This window comes from Molossus molossus, unplaced genomic scaffold (genome assembly GCF_014108415.1).
Source record: "Molossus molossus isolate mMolMol1 unplaced genomic scaffold, mMolMol1.p scaffold_m16_p_9, whole genome shotgun sequence".
In the NCBI taxonomy this organism is placed as follows: domain Eukaryota; kingdom Metazoa; phylum Chordata; class Mammalia; order Chiroptera; family Molossidae; genus Molossus; species Molossus molossus.
In genome coordinates this window covers 48,757,160-48,778,476 of record NW_023425403.1, presented here as the reverse complement: position 1 = coordinate 48,778,476, position 21,317 = coordinate 48,757,160, and the positions used below count along the sequence as shown (strand labels likewise).

The window sequence follows — 21,317 nt, the reverse complement described above, 5'->3', positions numbered from 1 at the left end:
CCAAATGTTTAGTTTTAATTTTCTCCACTTTAGAAGCATCCTGTCTCTGCACTTCAAAAATCACAATTATAAAAGTTGTTATAAAGCACATTCCAATTAAATATACTATTACTGTCTTAATTTCTATAACCCACGACCAAACTCCTTTTCACTGAAGTCTGAGAATCCAACATTTAATTAGATCCAGCTTCTCTCCTGTGGAGTCTTAGTTGAGATAAATTATGTAATTTAATGCTTTAGGGGAAATGCTGCACATACCGAAGTGATGACTTCAAGATCCTTCAGATACGTTCTCTCAGTGGTGGATACTTCCTTAGCGATGAAGTACGCTTTGTCCGTTGGGAATCTCTGCGAAGTCCATAAAAAGAATTGAGACATCATTTTCGAGCACAAGACTCTAAGAATATCTTGATTATAAGAAAGTGACACATTGCTAACTTACCATCTTCTGTTAGCTGGTATCAGGTCTAAATAAACCCTTATTTATTCTTTTGTGTGTCAGAGGAACTGTGTATAGTAAGAGAATGGATTTCCGTGATGGCAAAACAGTCTAGGAACATTCCCTTCCATGCAAACATTACCCTCAGTGAAAGGCTCGGATGAGTGTGTTAGCCACCACTGAGGACTATGCATTCAAAACTGGGCATCTGAAAATCTACTTAATTAGTAAAATAGCAGAGTGATGCAGTCTTCAAGGAAATCAATGAAACAGACGCCATAATGGCCGGTGGTGTTGGTGTTCAGGACATAGAAGCCACACTGTTGGTGGGACTACAAGGTTGGCTGGTGTGAAGGGGCAAGGGTGGGGACCGCAGGCGACGCCAGTGCGGCCCAGTCCTCTGGAGTCCGTCCGCCAGGTGGGCAGGTAGCAGCACTAGAGCAAGCTGGGCTTTGGTTTTGCTTTCTCTTTATTTTATTTATCCTTTCAAAGTAATTTGAGAGAGAGAGAGAGGGAGAAACATTGACTTGCTGTTCCACTCACTTATGCATTTATTGGTTGATTCGTGTTTGTGCCCTGACCGGAGACCGAACGTACAACCTTGGTGTATCTGGATGACACTCTAATCAACTGAGCTCCTTGGCTAGGGCCTGCTTTCTTCTTTAAACAGTAAGTAAAAGGAAGTGCCCTGGTGCTGGCCATCTGGCTTGCTTCCCGCAAGGGCCCACCGATCCCACCTCTGAGGGATCGCGAGAGCAGGGAGAGCAGAGACTGGAGGGACACTTGCACCCCCATGTTCCTAGCAGCATTATTTGCAGTAGCTCAAAGGAGGAAACCACCCAGCTGTATCAGCACATGAATGGACAAACACAATGAGGTATATCCACGCACTGGATTATTATTCAACTTTGAAAATGAAGAAAATTGTGACATGTGCTACAACATGGGTGAACCTTAAGGCTATTCTGCTGAGTGAAACAAACCCATCACAAAGGGACAGTACTGAGGAATCCACTTAGATGAGGTTCCTAGAGTAGTGGAATTCATGGAGGCAGAAGGCAGAGCGGTGGTTCCCGGGGCTGGGCGGGAGGAATGGGAGTTACTATTCAATGGGTGCAGACTGACAGCACCGAGTTACGATAATAAAGTTCTGGAAATAAATAGTGATGATGGTTAAACAATGTAAATGCACTTAATGCCACTGCACTGAACCCTTAAAGATGGCTAAATGGCAAATTTTACTTTCTGTATAGTACTATGGCTAAAAAAAAGCATAACACGCTCGCGTGCACGAGTTCCCGCACCTTCCTCCGGCCCTCCTCCTCGTCGTCGGTCCGTGGGCACGGCTGGTCATTCAGCAGCGGGCTGACCAAGGGAGAGGCCTGCTTGGTGTCGGGGCTCAGGTTGGGAGACAAGATCACGTTGGCGGGCACGGCTCCTCCCTGCGAGTTGATGGACAGCTCTGAAAGGTGAGGACTACCAGTCAGGGAGCCTGTTTGGGAATGAGAAGTATTAAAAAAAAAAAAAAAAAAAAAAGTAATTCCTCTGGGGTCTGATTTCTACCTACAATCTTCACCTTTTCAAATCTTTTGAATCTTGACTCCTCTACGGCAAATTCAATACGCTTCATTCTTTTCTAGTTTTTTTTTTTCTACATTGCAGCTGCCTTAATAATAAAGATAGCATAGTATGAGTAATTCCATGGAGCCTCAGTTATGTAATTAATGATAAGGTAGCAAACTCTGCTTAGAGAGTAATTACAATAGTTTAAAAGCATAGTGTATCCCCACACAGACATCTCAAACTACTGCCTTAGCTTCTAAGAATTACTCAAGACAGACACAGTGTCTATATTACAAGGAGGCGTGGGAAATTACTAGAAAATAGAGCTATACTAAGAGGAAACTAAACGACTGAGCACCGAGGACAGACTACATCTTGTAGCAACAGGCCACAGCTACAGAAAGGTAAAGCGGCTACCTCCCCAGTGGACCAAGAACAAAAGCAAGCTGGTTATACCTGGCGGTGTCACTCCATGTCTCTCTCACTGTTTGGGACAGAAACACTAGCATCACATTGACATGCAAAGGTGATCATTTAAAAATGCAAAGCTAGGGATCATTCCATTATCCCAAGACCCCTTTAGGAGTTGAAAAGGGACAGGTCATTAATTATGCCTCTGGAAAGGAAACCATATTAAATAATACAGAAATGCATAATTACCCAGGATGAGTCAGCCAAAGGAGATGATGTGTACATGAAACTCTTTGCCAACAGAATTTTGCAATTATCAATCTTTCAAACCATGGAAGCCAGAGAGGATGTTTCCCACATACCTCTAGCCTAAGTGTTTTTACCCACTGCCGCTCTGCTAGAACTAGCATGAGCGAAAACAAAGTTAACCCAGCCTGCAATCCTGTCTGTTACCATTATGAGGAAACACAGAGTAAATTACTTCTCCATTTTCCAATACACTGTTTCAGCTCGTTGCTACTCCTCACACTATTCAACTATCTCGGAGAAAAAGGTGAAGTGCGTTTTCCAGGTCTAACCCCATTTTTTTTTTTTTTTTTTTTTTTTAACATTTATCCTCTCCCTCTGGATTGTCATATCCATTTTGAAATTATAAGATAGGACAGCCTAGAAAGAAACAGGGTGGTGAATTTGATCCCAGGATGAGTGAACCACGGAGAAACCACCACCAGCCCCCACCCAGTCCCAGGTCAATCACAGGGGTGAAAAGTGACCACACCCAGAAAGACAACAGAAAGCATGCATCCTGCCCATTGACTACTGGTCAGTACAATGATATCTGAAGAACAAGATAACATGTGAGGAAAAGGCAGAATCAGGTAGTTCACATTTAAAAATCCCTCATTTAAATCCTTGCATTTTAATACACAATCACTGAAATGAAGTCCTGGTGTTAGACAAAGACCCAGTCACCCCACACACCACCAGACCCAGTGAGACCCGGAGAAAAAAGTCAGAAATTGCTTCACAAATGTCAATTTTATTGACACCAGTGCAAAACCAAATACAATAATTTTGAAAGAATTGGAACTCGTAAAATAGAAATCGTGACAACAATCAGAACTGCAATTGTTTCAAGATTCTACACTATTCTTTTTTTTTTTTTTTTTAAATCACAAAAAGAAAAATGTTATCACTACAAATAGGAATTAGAAAAGAGAAATTCTGGCAGTCTGTCTGGAGAGAAAAACATTTCATGCATTTGTGAGGTGCTGTTTGAGAGTCACTTCTTATTTGTCCACCGGCATCTGATAGAATTGGGGGGGCTTACCTTCAGCTCTCACAGTGTGTGTGAGATCAGGTGAGGCAGTTTTAAGTGAGAACATGCTGGGCCTGGAATTTGCAGGGGTGTGGAACAGAAAAAGCATTCGCCTCATCAACGAGACATTGGAGCCAAGAACCGAAAGCAGTTAGAAGGCTAGCTTGAAGGAGGAGTGGGGGGGTGGAGGGGGGTGGGGGCGAAACAGTACCAATTAAGCCCTGGACAGCATCCAGCAGCAGATAAAACAAAACAAAGCAAAAAACCCAACTACCACATTGTGAGGGAGAAAATAAGGGTGAACACGCTCACGTACAACCACTTCCACTCTCCCAGGTCAAAAGCTGTTGCCCTGATGCACTCCCTGGGGACACTTCTATTTAGTAGACAGAGCAGGCTAAGAAAATGAGTGAACAGACTAGGGTTCCAGGAGAGATGTCACCCTGCCAGGAAGGTAGGACCCATTTCAAAGAAGACAGCCATCTAGAAGAATCCCCACTGGGCCACATCAGAGACAGGGCTCGGGGTACTGAAAGAAAACTTCACAACAACCCGTATTCCTAGGCAGAGTAGGGGACAGTCCGGGACAAGCCCAGGTTGTTGGGTAAAAGCTGGCTTCATTCATTCAGTAGCCTAAGGATACGTGTAACCACTGACTTGACTTGCACAACGCGTGGCGGTGGAGGGTGACCCAACTGGGTGGCCCGTTTCCACCTCCGGAGCTACTACCTCAACCAGTTTGTCAGGGCCTAAGAAAGGTAGGGCAATGAGTGTATTTAAACTGTTAGATCAATAAATCAGTAACTACCAAGAACCTGTTCTAGAAACCTATCAGCAAGTCTAAGGAAGGGAGGGCCCCAAACTCTGAAGTTCGATTTTGCTCATTCGAGCTGCATCCATGGAGGAGAGCCCCCTTCCCCCTTGCAAGAGAAACTCTAGGCTGTGAAAATATATAGGTGATGTGGTCCAAACAAAAACACGTAACTCATGTACCATTTGGCAATCAAGGAAATAGGATGACTAGGGTCTTCAGTAGAACTTGGCAGCTTAATGAGTAATTAAAATTCTCTTAGGACTTGAAGCCAGTGTGTGATAATGGTCTGGACAAACCGGTGCTCACAAAGAGCCCCCCTTTGGGCAAGAGTGAGGCGCTGAGTCGTAAAGTCAGCATCTAAGGTGACAAATGTTAGAACTACGAGTGACAACTGTTAGAGAACTATGGGTAATCAATTTTCACTGAAGTAGTCCATTTGCTAAAAAAAAGCAAACAAATGTAGTTGTGTTGTGTGATAAAATGAATCTGCTTGACTTACTCAGCCTGTTCAAGCCTCGCAGCCCTCCCCCCCCCCCGCCCGCGGAGGCACAGCCCTGGGCAATGAGAAATGGTGACTGAGATTCTGACATTCATTGCTTCTCAATGAGCTCATTAATGCCTGGGTCCTCTGCCTTTTATTCCCCCGTCACAAAATGACACCAGGAATTTCTTTCAGCAAAGGGTTCTGGGTAGATAATTTGGGGGACCTTTTGAGAAAGCACCTGGGTGTTAAGGCAATAGGTGAACTTTGAAGAGATTAGAAAAAGGTCAGTTACACCTTAACAGTCTGGAAGCCTCTGATTCTTTTTTAAAATTATGTTTTCTATTTCCAGAAATTGCCTGGTCTTTATTTAGGCACTGAGTTATATTTTCAGTTAGTAACTCTTAAATCCTTCACCTCTTCCAGATGGTTTACCCCCCATGTCCTACTCCCTGCCGTTCATCTCTATCAAGAGAGCTGAGTTGATGTCACCCCTCCCAGACTAGAAATGCCTTCACTGATACTGCTCTGGGGGAGGCATTTCTGGCAATTACTTTTAAAAATCCTTTTAAACATACACATTCTCATGGCACAAACAGCAATGGAACTTCAAATTAGCACTGCTATATTTATGGATTTCAATGTATCACCCAGCCCAGAAATTGACTTAGTGTCTCTATCTTTTGAAAGTAAAACACCTCCATAATTCTTCTCTCCTGACTGTTCTGGGGAAGCTGACTTTGCAGCATCACCCAGGATTGCAGCACCTCCTGACCAGGCCTCCACCAGCAGCAAGAAACAGTGGGAGTGGTTTATGATCAGCACACCAACTCCCTGCCTGCATCCCCCCAGTGGGAGCAGGCACAAGCTGCCTGGGTCCCACCAACCACCTCTGGCTGTATCCAAGGCTTCAGAACAAACTCACACAAGTCTGGGAAGAGAGACTTTTCGAATACTTAACTGTACCTATTCAGTGTTTTAAATTGGCCAATAAATTGGTAATCTCCGTTTTTTAAATACATTATTTTTTCCTCTTAAGGGAGGAAACTAGAAAGCCTGACATTTTTTTAAAAAGTAATCCCCCAATTTGTTAAAAAATATTCAAATATTTGAGAGTAAGAATATTGAAAAAAAAATAGATTGCTTTCTCAAGTCCTCTTTTGAAAATTTTAAAAAGTACAATTATTTAAAAAGTATCTATGCTGATTCTTTAATATTCCCTCAAATAAATAACTTTACTTGGCAAGCTTCTAGATTCCACTTATCTATCATGATTTGTCTCCTGTTACTTGGTCCCAAAAATATATGAGATTTTCTCTATATATACCCAGAATATGCTCCAAAGACACCTATACGAAATGTTACAGTATAGGTTTCCATCTATTTTTTGTGTGGGTTTTTTTGCATTTATTTTCAGGAAGAGAGAGAGGGACATTGATGCAAGAGAGACACATGGACTGGCTGCCACCCACACAACCCCAACCGGGGCCGGGGACAAACTGCAACTGACATACGTGCCCTTAGCGGGAACTGAACCCGGGGCCCTCTGGACCTCGGGCTGACGCTCTAACCGCTGAGCCAAACCGGCCAGGGCTCATCTATTTTTAAAAAGGCTCTTTTAAAATCCATAATCTCCCTCTAAAAGAAAACACAATGAACTCTCTCTGGAGATAGTTGGCATTTGAAAGCCAGTTATCAAAAAAGGGTCAGTAATGGGTAGTTTCTAGAACTGGCAGGATTCACTCTAGTCTGATAACTAAACTGGGTTCCACCCCAATGGAATATGTGAAAAACACTGACAAAGTTTATTGACATTATTAAGGTTCCACAAGAAAGACCAGGTTATAGGATTACCCATCATAGCGGTGTCGTCCTCTTCCCAACAACTTATGCAGTTGAGGGTAATGTATGTGTGCTTCTTAGACCAAGTTCCTTTAAGAAAAGCGTTAGAGGCAGCTAAACGTCAACGTTGCCATTCATCAAGCAATTCAGAAAAGCAACAGTGATGCAACTTGCAGAAAAACAGAGACAGAAATGCTACCAACGGAGAAACAGATAGTGAATGTACTGGTTTGTTCCGACTTATGGGGAAAAGATCAAGTGAGAACTCTCCTTTGTTTGAACGTGGTGGCAGTGTTTGGGTTGGGGGGACATGGTGCTTCGTACCAATGAAAAATACCATCTTGTACTCAGGACAAAGCTTCAGCCATCAGTGGGAAAGAACAGTTAACAATTGACAGTTTTTACAGCAAGATACCTGTTAGGACAAGTAAAAGCCTCTTCAGTTTAGATTAACAAGAAATATTAATATCATGCACATACTGTTACATGAGTTTGGCCTTCCATGCTTAAAGAATCACCAAGCGCACTGTTATTGGAGAAGCCAGCAACCTCCCCATGGTGTGAATCCATGCTTTATTGAGATACGGTACCTTTAGGTCATGGAGAAGATGAAATCAGACAGTATCTGTGACAGCCTACATTTTGGGTACATATCAAAACTAAAAACAGCTTATCAGCCATGAGAAGCCAACCCAGGCTGAGCTAGGTGAGGTCTTTTCTGCATTCCCACTTATCCCCACCCTGCCCCCATCCAAAGCAAACACACAACTAAATTCTGCTATAGTTATAAACTATGTCAAGAATTCTATTCCCATTTGAATAGATGCTTCCATTCAAAGTAGGAAGCCAACCCTTTGGTTAGCTGTCTGAGCTCCCCATGTAAGCTACTGTCACAGATGCTCTCTGTTTCTTTGAGCCCTCTCTCCTAACCACAGTGATTCTGCCCCTATGCATACACAGCACAAAGTTCAGGCTCATTAGTCGATGAAATCAGGAAAGTGAAGTCTTCTATTTCCCCACCCTTAGTGAAATATGGTACCACCCATTATGGCCACCCAGCATGAGTCAGTAATTCAAGCTTGCTGTTTAGTAAACAGGATCACTGTGTTCTAGAGGAAACAGGTATTCCAAGTACAAATTGGTATTTAGCAGTGGGGAAAAAAAACAAAAAACAAAAAGACATCAGACAGTGCTCCAAACAATGCAGGGAACGAAAGTATACCATGCTTTGAGGATAACGACAGAACGTTGGGGAAAAAAGCATTTTTTCTTAGATAGGTACATGCTGACAAAACAGTGCATACAATGGAACAACAGAAAAATGTTGTCTTAAATTTATTAAACAAATGACAAAAATGAGAATGAGTCCCCAGCCTTTTCTACTTTAAAATGAATTTGGTGTATTAGAAATTTTTAATAAAATATTTTATCTATAGTATTAAATATACACACAGAGAGAGCAGAGGGGAATTGGATTAATAATATAGGCCAAGCTTGTGAGATTTGGTTAGTTGGGTTTCCGTGGCAACTTCCCAGGCAGAAAGGGGGTGAGCGTAAGGGACTGAATCCATTGGCCATTGAGGTGCATGTGGAGAGAGCAGCAGGTGTGTGTTCTCGACTAAGGAAAATCTATTATCTTTGGTCTTTCTATACTGCACTGCAGGCAGAGCGACAAATGACAAATTCTTACAGAGGAAATTTGAGGCCCAGGAAGAAGCAGTTGTTAGCTCAGTTTCGTGAGCCAGAAAGCCAATCCACGAGTAACGATAAGCCTATCACCACACCACCGCAGGCTCCGAGATGACTCCTCTACTATGTCCTGGTTGAGAGCCAGTTAAGAACCCACATTTAAAATAAAGCAGGAGCATGGCCTCCACAGTTCCCCAGTACCACCTCCAATTCAAAAGTAGAGTTAATCACTGTCCCATGCTTTTTCACACACACACCCTCCTTCCTTCCTTAGTGCCCTTGGTTTGTGTTGCCTTTTGCATTGATTTCTACTCAGTATTCGGAAATCATTGCACCTGGGCCCGGTAGCAAGCCAGAGTGCCTTCCAGTACCGTTTCCATGACTGCACTGACAGCATCAGCCTTGCAGATATCCCGTGTCACCCGCTGATTCTTTAATCCTCCCTGCTTCTGAATCTAAAGCCAGCCCAAGACATAGGAGAGTAACCTGATCTGGAACCCACATGAAGATGCAAATGAGCTTCCTTCCACCGGAAGTTATCACCACATGCCGTGGGTCAAGGTAGGCTGCTGTTCCCAGGCTAAGCTGGGACGGCTGGTCATTCAGTCATTTTGCAGTGAGATGACCTGAACAAATCAGAGGCTGCTCCACTTGTAAAGCGTTCAGGAGCAGATGTCCTAGTTTTCCCCTCGCTCCCACCAGGGTATCTAATTGCTTTCACCGGAAAAGGGGTAAAAAGTTCCTTGTGCTAGGAGTTTCATCTATGATTTTTGGAGCTATAAGCTATTTTATGAAGAACTTTTTTTTTCTTTCTTTCTTTCAAAACAAGGCTCTACCTACCTTCTCCCAAACATTTATAGGGCTCAAATCAGCATTTGCAACTTTTCTTCATAAGGGAAATACTTGAAAATCTCTAGGTGACAAGCCAAGCGAACAGCATGTCCTTTTCCAGTGTGCATGCAACAGATGGTAGCAGGCCACTTTCCAGCTCTGATGCCTGCGCCACCGAGCCAAACCACTGTGCCTCTTTTTAACTTTTCATCATTATTATTTTTTAATAAAAAGAGAACTGCTAATATTAAGTGGCATGCTTATTTTTATCTGAAGTCTTGGCTTCATTTTAAATACCAGCGACTAGTGTTAGAGGTACGCACCAATACGGACACGAGAGACCCTGTTTCTCTGTATTAAGTTTCACTCAACTAAACAGAAACAGATGGAATTAAACTAACAAGGAAAAGGAAAAAACAGCACCAGTAAATTCTTCAGTGTCGCCAGAGTCAAGTTCTTTAATCACTCACTGCTGGTAGGAGTCTCCTTCCCTCGGCTTTTACGGACTTGGCTAACGTGGCTGAATGCCAACCTCATCACACAGCTACCTGCAATGGGTTATTTCTACATGTTCACCTCTTTCAGGTTCAAAGAGACTTCCTCTAATGCACAGAAAGACTCTTTTTCAGTTTAATTTGTAAAATTTGTAGGAATAAAACAGACTCATTGTGAAGCTAGAGGTCAGCCAGCCATAGGGTAACTACGCTCATCACTATCAGAAGAGGGATGTTTATCCACTACAAAGAAGAAGATCTAGGGAGAATAGCCTTTCCTGGGAAGGCAACTCTGTGATCTCTTTAAATGCTGGCGAATGAGAATAAGGACCTGCCCTGGCCGGTTTGGCTCAGCGGTTGGAGCATTGGCCTGTGGACCAGCGTCCGGGGTTCGGTTCCCTCTAGGGGCATGTACCAAAAACAGAATAAGGACCTAGGCAAAGAAGAGTGATCGAGATAGAAGCAAATACACTCAAAATAAAACTAACAATGAAGGGAGCCCCAAATGTCTTCATTGAAGGCTGGGCCTCCCAGTAGCCCAATTACTCACACTAATTAATGGCTACAACTGCAAAACTCAGTCTGTACTGAACTATGAACTAACATTTGAAGTGGAAAAAGCTGATTAAAAGCACATAAACACTGATCACAGATATGAAAAAAAGAGCTGTACATCCATTCACAATGTTTTTAACACAAAGGGACAGTTTAATATTTTAATTTTTTTCTTTTTTCAGAAACTGCTTGGCAACACAAAAAAATAAATCCAGGGCTAATAATTCAAGTTGAGTTTCTGATTCAATTGAGGACGGGCTGGATTTTGTGTGCTTGGTGGAAATTTCATGACTTGCATGCTGAATTTTAGTTTTCCAGGCCTAGCTATTTTTAGCATTGCATGACTTGAATCTTCAAAGATGTTCTTAAGAATAACATTGGAATTATTCACATTTTAAGTGCAGGCCACATGGCACAATTTGGTGAGATAAATCTGTGAGAAATTCCCAGATATGAATCACATATGTGGGGAAGAATCTGGCCCACAGACTTCCTTTAATTAAATGTCCGTCTAATAAAATACCGTCAATGGAATACAGATGACTGGTAAAGGAGCTGGAGCAACTCATTTTAAATTCTGGAACTCATTAAATGCATTTCTTCATGCTAAGATAATTTCTTGCATTTTTATTTTGCCCCGAACAAGCAGCAACAAAATCAACCACATAAGGGTCTGTACTGCACAATTTTGAAATACTATCTAACCAAAGATAAGCCCTGAGTGGCTTGGAGGTTTCTGTTTCTGTATACGGTTTGTCTTCCATTCAAGGCCTTATGATATCACTTCACCAGCAGCCGTATGTGAAGACCTCTCTCCACTAGCTCATGTCTCAGAAAACTTCGCTGACAGATCTTGGAAAACCCTCTGGAAATCTGAAAGAATTCACAGGTGTCTAACCTCTGTTGTCTATTCTTCACACCCAACCCCCTCTCTGATCTTCCCACACTCTTACTTCAACTTGACGCATGTGCACACCCTCCTTAAGCCACACAGAGAGATTCCGGGGGCCAGGTGAAGATTTGGGGACCAGAGTTGCAAAAAAGATCAGGGGCATGGAAGGTGGGAGGGTGGAGGCCGTTGGCTTTCCCTGATCTGCGCAGTGAGAGACCAAAGAATGCTGGGAATTGATTAGTGCAGGGAGAACTCCACGGGTGATTAGTGAATATTCCCAGCACGTCAGGGTCGGTGGCTTTTGAACAAACTGCACCCACTCCCTTTTAAGCACCATTAATCATACCAGGATTGTTGCTTTTGTAAATACTGGCCAAGAAGCAGAAACTGAGTTGCTTGGCTGGTACCAAACCAACCCGAGAAAAATTCGACGAGCAACCCTGAAAGTGGAAAATAACCGAGTACTCCACTGTTATCCGCTGCTTTTCAACTCACTTCTTGAGGAGAAAGCAAAACAAATGACTGGAGCCTGTTTTGCTTTGGAGGTTTACATTTCATGATTCACATCACAGGCTGAGTACCTTTTACTCATTCATATTTCATTATCAGACTGCTGTCTAGTTAGAGGTAAAAAGAAAACTCATTTGAACAAATCACCTTCACAAATAAACCACAGGTTTGCAAATATGACTCTGCTTAACTCACATTTGACTAGATTTTTATACAGTAAAATGACACCTTTTTCTAAGTCCAAAGAGAATATGCAGAAACATGTTATAACTGCAAAAATCCCATAGTATAAACAACAGTAGTTCTTCCTATCTAGTGTGAACTATAAGTGCCTAAGTCTACAGGATTCCTGGTCTCCACATGATTTTAATCATTAATCCACACAAGATTTCCCCAAAACTAAAATACTGACTCAAAAAGGTCCTACTGCATCAAGAGGTCACATCAAGTAAAAAGCAGAAGTCTGGGGACAAGGTTCTAGCTTTGTCACCCACTAGCTGTAGGACCAGGTGAAGTTTCTTAACTTGATCAGAACAAGGTTTCTCACCCAGAAAATAAAGGTTTGCCCCAGGTGATCTCTAAGGTCCTTTCTAGTTTTAAAATTCTGTGACTCTGTTAAGTATATAAATCTAAAGCAAGGCATAAAAAGACTATTTCAATGAACACCTTTCCAACTAGGCAATGATCACTTTGATTCATCAATCATGCACTGAATCAAATGATTAGGAAGAGAAAACCAAAGTTTCTATACAAATGGATTAAGTTCTCAGAATCCTTACAATCAACTTCGTGACATTCAGGTAGAGAGATAATCACTTGTGAACCACAAGGTCAGTCGATACTTCTCTTGGTGACATGTTGCTGCCAAATTCTACTCAGTTTCCCAGACAGGCTCAGCGTGTCCTCTGAGTCACGCGATGAATTCAGCAAGGCCACTGGTGTGGCGGCACATCAGGGACATATCCTTCTTACCACTCTTTTCAATCATTTTGTACTTACTTAGTATCTAAAATTTTGATTCTACAATTCATCTTTATATCAAAATACCAAAGACTGAAAAGTACCAAACAACAGGCATTAAAAAATTCATTTGTGATGCTTCTTTTACTCTGTAGGCAAGCCAAAATTCAGCTGATATTTTAAACATATTCCACTAGATTCTAGAAGGCAATTGTGTCTGGCTGAGAAGTGACTGCTGGCTACCTAGCAGAACCATCTGGGGGGCCTCTGGGGCCCCCCAGACCAATTAAATCAAAATTCCAGGCATCACTAATTTAAAAATATGCAGCCCAGGCTAAGAAACAATGCAAGTTAAAACCAGACTCTTCTATCTAAAATGCAAGAATGCTGGCCACAAGGCACTGGTCTAGGTGGGCATGATTAAAAAGAAATCAGACTTCTCACTACTTCCACTTTCTTTCTTCCTGCACACAGAAACATCCAAAGTCACTTCCCGAGAAAAGACACTATTCACAAGAGTGTGAACATTCAGAATGCGCATGAAACCCACCGAGGGCGGTGACACTGGACAGCAGTCCTTCTCTGTGCTGTGCCCAATTCAAAGGCAGGCATCTCGTCTGCTCACCTCCTGGTGACCAGGGCCTGCCTTCCTCCTGCATCATCACTCAACAGCATTTCTGTTTCACGGCTAGAGGTACAATGACCCACCAATGCAAATCCAAACCAAACCAGCAATCCCACGTAAATTACAGCTCATGAAGATTTGACCATCTTTGTGCCATTTCATCTGAAGTCTTCCGATTAAAATATTCATTACTCTTGACTAAGATTTCACCAGCAGTTAATCTCAACTAACAATCAACTTACACGTGACCTTGGATTTGGTCAATTCTTCACTTGATGAGGCACAGAAAAGCAGCCCTCCTTTAAAGAAGGCAGGGGTGGGGGGCAGTAAAACACCTTTCTGGATCTCAATGACACTCCGAAAATAGGAGGGTGATCTGCATACAAAATTAAACATGCACGGAAAATGTCCACATAAACACCACATACTATATGCACGATCAGCTTCCTAATGAAGTATTCCCTCTCTCTAGCCTTCAACCCCAAGCGCCTGGTAACTTGTCGTTACGACTTGCTACTCATCTTGTCCACTTCTTTCGGAAAGCAAGCCACTGTGTGAAGTTTTATGATTCTGAACGGTTTCAGGAGTCAGGCATGCCCCATCCAACCATGTATCTGTCTAAAACTTCCTCTAACAAATGGTGATTAAAACTTAACAAGTCCCTAGAAGAGATATTCCCCCTTGGAAACCCTGGCCTCGTGACTCCAGGTTCCCGGCACTTGAAGAGGTGCCTTCTGGTCTCCTCACTCGTCCTCCTCTTCCTCCTCGCTCACATGCAGGCCACCCAAGGGCTTCCTACTTCTCAGCATGGCCGGGGAGCTCAGCACTGCCGCATTACCGAACACGAGGGGCCGGCTCAAAGGGCTCCTCATGTCCGGGTCTGAATCGCTGGATTCAGTCTCGCTGCTGGTGGAACCCTCGGTCATTTGCAGGGGTGCGAGCTGGTCCACCATGCCACTGGCACACCCTGACTGCACGATGGGGACCTTGGAGGTGGGACCCAGGAGGGGGGTCCCATTAGCCAGCATTTGACCTTCTGAATCAGCCAGGTTGGCCAGTTCTCCCTTTTCATGGCCATCAAGCCTATCCATTGCCTCCGGGATCGATGCCACCTGGCTAAGGATGAGTGGGTTTGTCTCTGACTTATTATATCTACTGGGAAGATTTCGTAAGTATGGCCTTTGTAAAACGGGGGAACAGTTTTCATAATGAGGATCCTGGCTGGGGAGAGCATCTTCCCCCAGACTTCTCTCTCTAGGGTCATGTCCATTTTCGGAGACATAGCCTTGAGACCCAGTCCTGTCCCAACTCATATTTGGACTTGAACTTCTGCTGCTGGGAGACAAGGGCGTGGCCAGGGGACTGTGACTGCCTGAGCCCCTGAACATCTCATCTATCAGAGAGCTATGCCTCGGGAGCCTGGGGCTCCCGCTCACGTCAAAGGTTATGTCTGCTGAATCGTCATCAAGGAATTCTCTGGAAGGAGGCCGGGAGGACTTCACGGAGTGAGGGGAAGCCCTGTGCCTAGCTTCTATTCGCCTCTCCTCCCTGGAGAGCAGATACACACCACTGGTCAAATCACCCTCATAATTGTCATTTGCTTGGGACCGAGACTGGGACGTCTGTTCCCTGAGAAGGTCGTATTCACTATCTACATCACTGCAGTCAATGAAAGGGATAGAAGTGCTGCTGCCGCGAGCAGCCCTGGATGCTGGACCTGTGCTTGGCTGCAGGGGCTGCGGTTTGCTCTGCTGGGTCCTGTCCTTGACGGCCGCCTCCTCTTCCTCCGGCGCCGCCTTCGCAGCTCCATCTGCCGCCTTGTTGCCCACTGGGCTCTTCTGCAGAGAGGGGCTCTGGTGCAGCGCACACTCCTCGGCGGAGACCTGCAGTTCCTTCCCTTGCTGGCTGCTCTGGTCCCCGGGGGAGTCAGCACCTTCTCCGAGAGCGAGGCTGGCACTCTGCTGGGCCTGGGTGGGAGGGGGCCGGACAAGGATGAGGGATCGGAGAGAAAAGGCAGCCGGTTACACCAGAGCGGGGGGGGGGGGGAACGAGAGACCCAGAGTCTAGTTTAGTAACAAGTAAAGGCTGCTCCATAGTGTCAGCACAGAGCTCTGGCAAGAAGCGGGCACCTGGCGCGTCAGTGTCCAGAAAGTTCTTCCAGGGGTGGGAGCTGACGACGCCGGGTCCCCAGCAGCACCAGTTAGATAGTGTCTCTGCTTTCTGGGACCCTCAGTCTCATACTGGGAGCCCGTCTCAGCCAAGTGCTTCCCGAGGAAGTGTGAGCAGGGGCAGGAAGGACCCCAGAAGGCCCGCTGACACGGATTTCAGATAAATGACAAAACACGTCTTTGTTTACGCTTCTAAGACTAGAACGAACAGGTTGAGGGCTCTTTTTGGATTCACACAATGAAATCTCCTTCATGTTTTTTCCCAACAAAGTTCTTATTCTCTTATAGAGAAAACCCTGAAAACCCCTCCAGAGACCAACTGCAGGGAAAATGAGCTCTTGCCGCCCACACAGCAAGAGTGATAATGTGACTTGTGGCCAACTGTGGTCACTGCCCTGTAACACGAGCCCTGGGAGCTCACCACCCGGTCCAGTGCCAGCGAAAGGTTCTGACCTTGGCACTGAAGGGGAGCTACACCCATCGGCTGCAAAGCAGGTCCCGATCTCTTCACACAAGCGCACCCATCAGCTGGAGGCTGGGCTCTGCTCTACTGGCTCCCATGGGAGGTTCCGCCCCTCAGCTGAGTTCAGGCCAACAGAGCGAGCTTCTCCATGGCAAGAGCGAGGGAGGGAGGATGGGAAGTCAGCTGAAAAAGGACACACTCCAGCCACCGAGCCCAGGCTGGGGGGTGCGCAGTGCACAGAGCATGTATCTGCTCAAGGTCAGGGCACACACTGGACTCTACAAGACCCTCGGAGGTGGAGGCGAAGGACTGGAAAGCATGCTATGGAAACAGAACCCAGCAGAGGAAGTCGGTGGGAAGCAGGGCTCTAAGAGCGCATCACCATTACTGACTTGTTTTGGCACTTCTGAATTCGGCTCTGTGGGCTGCACAGCAAGGCTCCTGATGGAATGAATCTTGCTGTGTTTCCTTGGAGAAAACACATAAGACAACTAGAGTTAGATGAGTTTTTTGTGTTTTTTTTTTCTTAATGAAAAATAACAACATTAGGCACTTCCTCAAAAATGAGGGCACCCAAAGTCATTGGAATAAATGCTCCCTGGAAACAGACCCAGTCTCCCTTCCCATAACTCTTGTCGGTTCCAGGGAGTCCTCAAACCTCGAGAAAGTTCTCAGCAATCCCTTGCTCTCATTCAAGGAGTCCAGCCGGCTAGGAGCCCGGTAATGGGGCACAAACTGTCTACTTATGGGAAAAATACTGGAAGGGAGAAGTTGGGGGCCCACATATGTTCTGAACTGCAAGCTATGGTCTAACAATATGAAATAAAGTCACGCTTTTGGGGTAATGATTTTTTTGATTAGTTCTATATCAGGGGCAATTACTACTAATCAGCTAACTCTTTCAGTGTTAAGTTCAGAGAAGACCTGCCCTGTGAACGAATTATAGACTCCACGGTAGAAGGAATTGTCTTTGAGGCCAACCCTCTCCTTACCCTTCCCTTCCTTAGTCTACCCGTCCCCTCCTCCCCAGTGAACAAGCATTAAAAACTTTTCAGGTGCTCAAATGCATGAAACTGTATAAACATAGAAAAATTAAATTCTAATGCACACCCAGCTTTTCTTCAAATTAACACTCAAAAGCTCCAGAACACCCACAGTCTGAATCAGAGACAGAACTGGACCACTTCTGTGACCCTCAAAAGATTAATGATGGACTATCCTAGAAAATCATGGGGCTGCCAGCGGTTCTCAACCTGTGGGTCACGACCCCGTTCGGGGTCGAACGACCCTTTCACAGAGGTCGCCTAAGACATAAATTATAGTTATGAAGTAGCAACGAAAATAATTTCATGGTTGGGGGTCACCACAACATGAGGACTGTATTAAAGGGTTGAGGCATTAGGAAGGTTGAGAACCATTGGGCCTGTCCTATCGAGGTGAGCATGCAACCCACCGAACACCACACTTCTGGGTACAGGGAGGGAGAAACGACCCAGACCCGCATCAGGAGAAATACACAGGATGGTCACAGCAGCAGGTTTGTCTCAGCAAAAGCAAAATGCCAACAACCCAAATGTTTACCAATAAGGATTCAGATAAATAAAATATAGTACCCTCAAATACCAAAAAACATGTAAAACAATTTCAAAATCAGGGTGAGGTTTAAAAGGCCAGATGCAGAATTATGTAGTGTGATACCACTTATATAAATGAAAAAGCACACCCCAGAGCAGTTCTACATATTCTTTTTGGCTGCATGAAGATGTGCAATAGGAGGAAGATGAATTAGCCAGATGCTGCCTCAGGGGAGGGGAGAAGGGCGAAAGGAAGGTTGTTGGTAAGAAGACCACATCTGTAATAGCAACAGATAAACGAAGAAACAGACTCCAGAAACAGATATGTTAAAATGTTAAACCTAACTAGTAAGAATATGGGTGTCTGTTGTATTCTCTGTTCTTTATTGTAATTTTGAAATGTATTAAAATGAAAAATATTTTTTTTAAAAAAACATGCACTGTGAACAGTCCCTGGAGCACCATCACCCACACCTTTACCCTTAGCTCTTAGTCCCTCGGGGTCCTCTGCTTCTCCCTGTCTGGGAGGCAGAGCAGCTCAGGATTGGTGGGCTCCAGAGCCAGTGGCCCAGGGCCGCTTCCCAGCTGGGAGACCTGGGCTAGTTACCCACACTCTTTGAGCTGTAGGGTCTCCACCTTTAAAAGGGAGTGAGACAGCATGGGCCTTATACATGGGTACCAAGACTGTGAATTAATATGTGAAGCGCTTGGAACAATGCCTGGGATGTGAGAGCAATAAACATTTGCTAACAACAGCAATAATAAACCCTGTTTCTTCTGCTCCAAACTTTATTTAATTAAAAAGTTTATAAAAATACTTTCAATTTGCCCTGGCTGGTTTGATGAATCGGTTAGAGCATTGGCCCATGGACCAAAGGGTCTCAGGTGCAATTCCCGGTCAAGAGCATGTACCTGGGTTGCAGGTTCAATCCCTGACCTCAGTTGGGGTCATGCAGGAGGCAACCAATCAATGCCTCTCTCTCACATAGGTGTTTCTCTCTCTCTCTCTCTCTCTCCCTTTCTCCCTCCCTCCCTTCCTCCCACACTCTCTGAAAAATATCCTCGAGTGAGGATTAACAACAACAAAAAATACTTTCAATTCAAACCCCCAAATAGTTAAGAATCTATCATGAGTGTTTACAGCGCTGTATCCCCACCATAACTTCCTGGTATTCCCTCTCTGCCCTCTTCTGGCTTGTCCCTCTTCTTCCTCACTTGGTTCTCTCAGTCCATTCTTCTGACCCTCAAAGAAATGCCCCCGGGCCCTCCAATGTTCCTGCCTAACGCTACACTGGCCGGGTGACTGAGCGTCAACTCTACCTCGCCAAGCCTGGCTGTGGAGACACAGAGCAGCTGCACCAGTACCTGGAGGGAAGGACTTGCCTCCTCTGTATCGGAAGCAGCACTTGAAGTTCCTCTTACCTTTCAAACTGCACTTTCTTATGTCCTCCTTCTTTAACATAGTCGAGAACCTGCTTCTGAGTCCGGCCGCTGAAATGAAGACCGTGAGAGGAGAGGGGGGGACAGCAAGGCATTCTCATTTAAACACACAACACGACACCCCACCATCCTCACTTCCCTCCTCCATTTCGGGGAGACACGGGGGTTTTCTCAGCTAGCCAGCAGTAAAAGCAGACTAAGAAAACCCGTTTTTGTGGCTATTCTACCTCTTCATAGTTCCCTTAAAAATACAAGAAAATGCTCAATTAACTAAACCACGTAATTCTGTGTTTGGTTATTAGGCAAACATCCTGAGACTGTATGCTTTGTGAGGGCAGGGATCGTTTTGTGCACCCTATCTCCCCAACATCTGACATGCAGTAGGCACTCAAAGTGTTGAAAGAGTGAAAAGTGACCCGATGATGGGCAAGTCTATGTAGCATTCTAAGAAGCTACACCGAATGTTAGTAAGACGCTTTTGCTTCTACGGAGAAAAAAATCCTTTCTGAATTTGGGAGTCCCAGGAAGAGTTTCCCGTGGCCAGGTAGACTGCTTCCTGCCTGACGTTCAAACAGAACACAGCAAGGGTTTGCCAAGGAGCTGGCTGGGCTGACGGAGCAAACAGCCCCTCAGCTCCCGGAGTCTGACTTTGACCTTAGCGCCTCGCTGTCCGGCCCAGCAGTAGCGTTAGGCACTAGCACAAGGGAAGTCTTGGGGAAAGCGTTTGTATGGCAAGTGAAGTGGAAGCCGAATCCTTACCTGAACCGAAATGATGACCCTCGACTAAAGAGCACAGGCTTTGGCTTTGGTTTGGGTTCTTCAAAAAGTCTAAAAAAGGCGTGATGTTCAACACAGATTTTCCAGAAGGATTTGCAAAAATCCCGACTGGCCATTAGGAATTCCAAGGTATCCTGGTATGAGCTCTAAAAAAGGAAAATATCACTGGTTTTTTTCCGTTACCCTTAGAGAAATGAAAAATGAGAAAAGGGACAGAAAACAAAGTTGTCCACTAAAATTTCAATTGTGTATTTTATTATAGCATGGCCATATATTCACATATTCAGTAAAACAGAGCTGTTCTTAATGATAAAATCTAGTTATCATTCAACCATTTTCTTCCCCACAGAATTCCTTGGAGAAACCAGGGGTACTCAGCAAAAACCGTAACATTTCTTTTGACAAAATTCATAAATAAATTGTGTTTACTTGGTTTACATTTCCTTCTAAAAAATACAATCCAAGTACTGAAATTCTTTTTTTGCCTCCTTAAAATTACTGCAACAATTTTTCTTTCTGTTTTCTCCCTCATGATTCATGTCAACTTTCAACATTGGTCTAAGTCTCTCCTCTATCAAAAAGCATATGGCTCAAGCCTCCAGGTGGCTCCAGGGACCATACAGGAAATGAATTTCTTTTTTTTCCTGGAACACAAAAGTATCACTCAAGGCTGAAAAATTCATGTCCTTTGATTCTAGAAAGGAGATAAGATAATTTTACAGTCCTAGACTTCATGCCCCAAATTTAAGTGGCTACATTATATAAATACAAGTTCCAACTGTTTGGAGGACCTCACAGTTCTGGGCAGTGCAGTCCCAGCTTACAAATCAGTTGTGCTGTGATTTTTTATGTGTAAATCAGCCTTTTGGAACTCAAAATGCATTTTCCCACAGAAAACAACTTATAATGGGTGCCTGCTCCTGAGGTCAGGCCATAAAAGCCTATTTAATCCATACTGTAGCTAAACTATAAGCCTAGACTTCCATTTATAACATTTTTTCCATGGGAAAAAGCACTCTAAGTACTGGCTGGGGACATCAGTGATATATTATCCATCTCCTCCCCTGACCCAGTCCCAGTAGAAGCGGCATCTGTAGGGGTTCTGTGGGAAGGGGACCTGGTTGGCTCGTGAGAACACGCTGTCAGAGGTTGGGGACAACAGCAGGGACTTGAGTTGGGGCCTGCTGCTGCGTGGGTGGGGACATGCCTGGAATAGGGCGGAATGCTGAATAGGGTCGAGGTGGCTCAGAGGTCAGAGATGCAGCAATGACAGGGCTCAGGGAGTCCGTCGGGAGGGGCTGCGGGTGTCTGCACAAGTACTGACCCTCTCCCAGGCACACACCCACGATACCTCCTTTAGCTTCTGTCTGCCAACAGGGACAGCTGCGGAGTGACCGGGCATTTGGGTACATCTCTCCGTACGACACTCAGACACCTGAATGGCTGTTGGCCAGTTTCAGTCTGTGCCCTA

The 21,317-nt window shown here is 44.6% G+C and overlaps 1 protein-coding gene across 1 annotated transcript in view; it reads right to left on the bottom strand.

Annotated features, from left to right (window-relative positions):
- The window catches only part of FARP1 (FERM, ARH/RhoGEF and pleckstrin domain protein 1), a 300,320-nt gene that overhangs the window by 49,346 nt on the left and 229,657 nt on the right, over nucleotides 1–21,317 (bottom strand). Inside the window, exons 10-15 of the mRNA XM_036249925.1 lie at nucleotides 19,829–19,992; nucleotides 19,052–19,120; nucleotides 16,448–16,523; nucleotides 15,142–15,391; nucleotides 1,744–1,931; nucleotides 259–348 (exon numbers count right to left, since the gene is read on the bottom strand). Of these exons, the coding sequence (XP_036105818.1) occupies nucleotides 259–348; nucleotides 1,744–1,931; nucleotides 15,142–15,391; nucleotides 16,448–16,523; nucleotides 19,052–19,120; nucleotides 19,829–19,992 (837 nt within the window). The remainder of the gene's footprint in view (nucleotides 1–258; nucleotides 349–1,743; nucleotides 1,932–15,141; nucleotides 15,392–16,447; nucleotides 16,524–19,051; nucleotides 19,121–19,828; nucleotides 19,993–21,317) is intronic.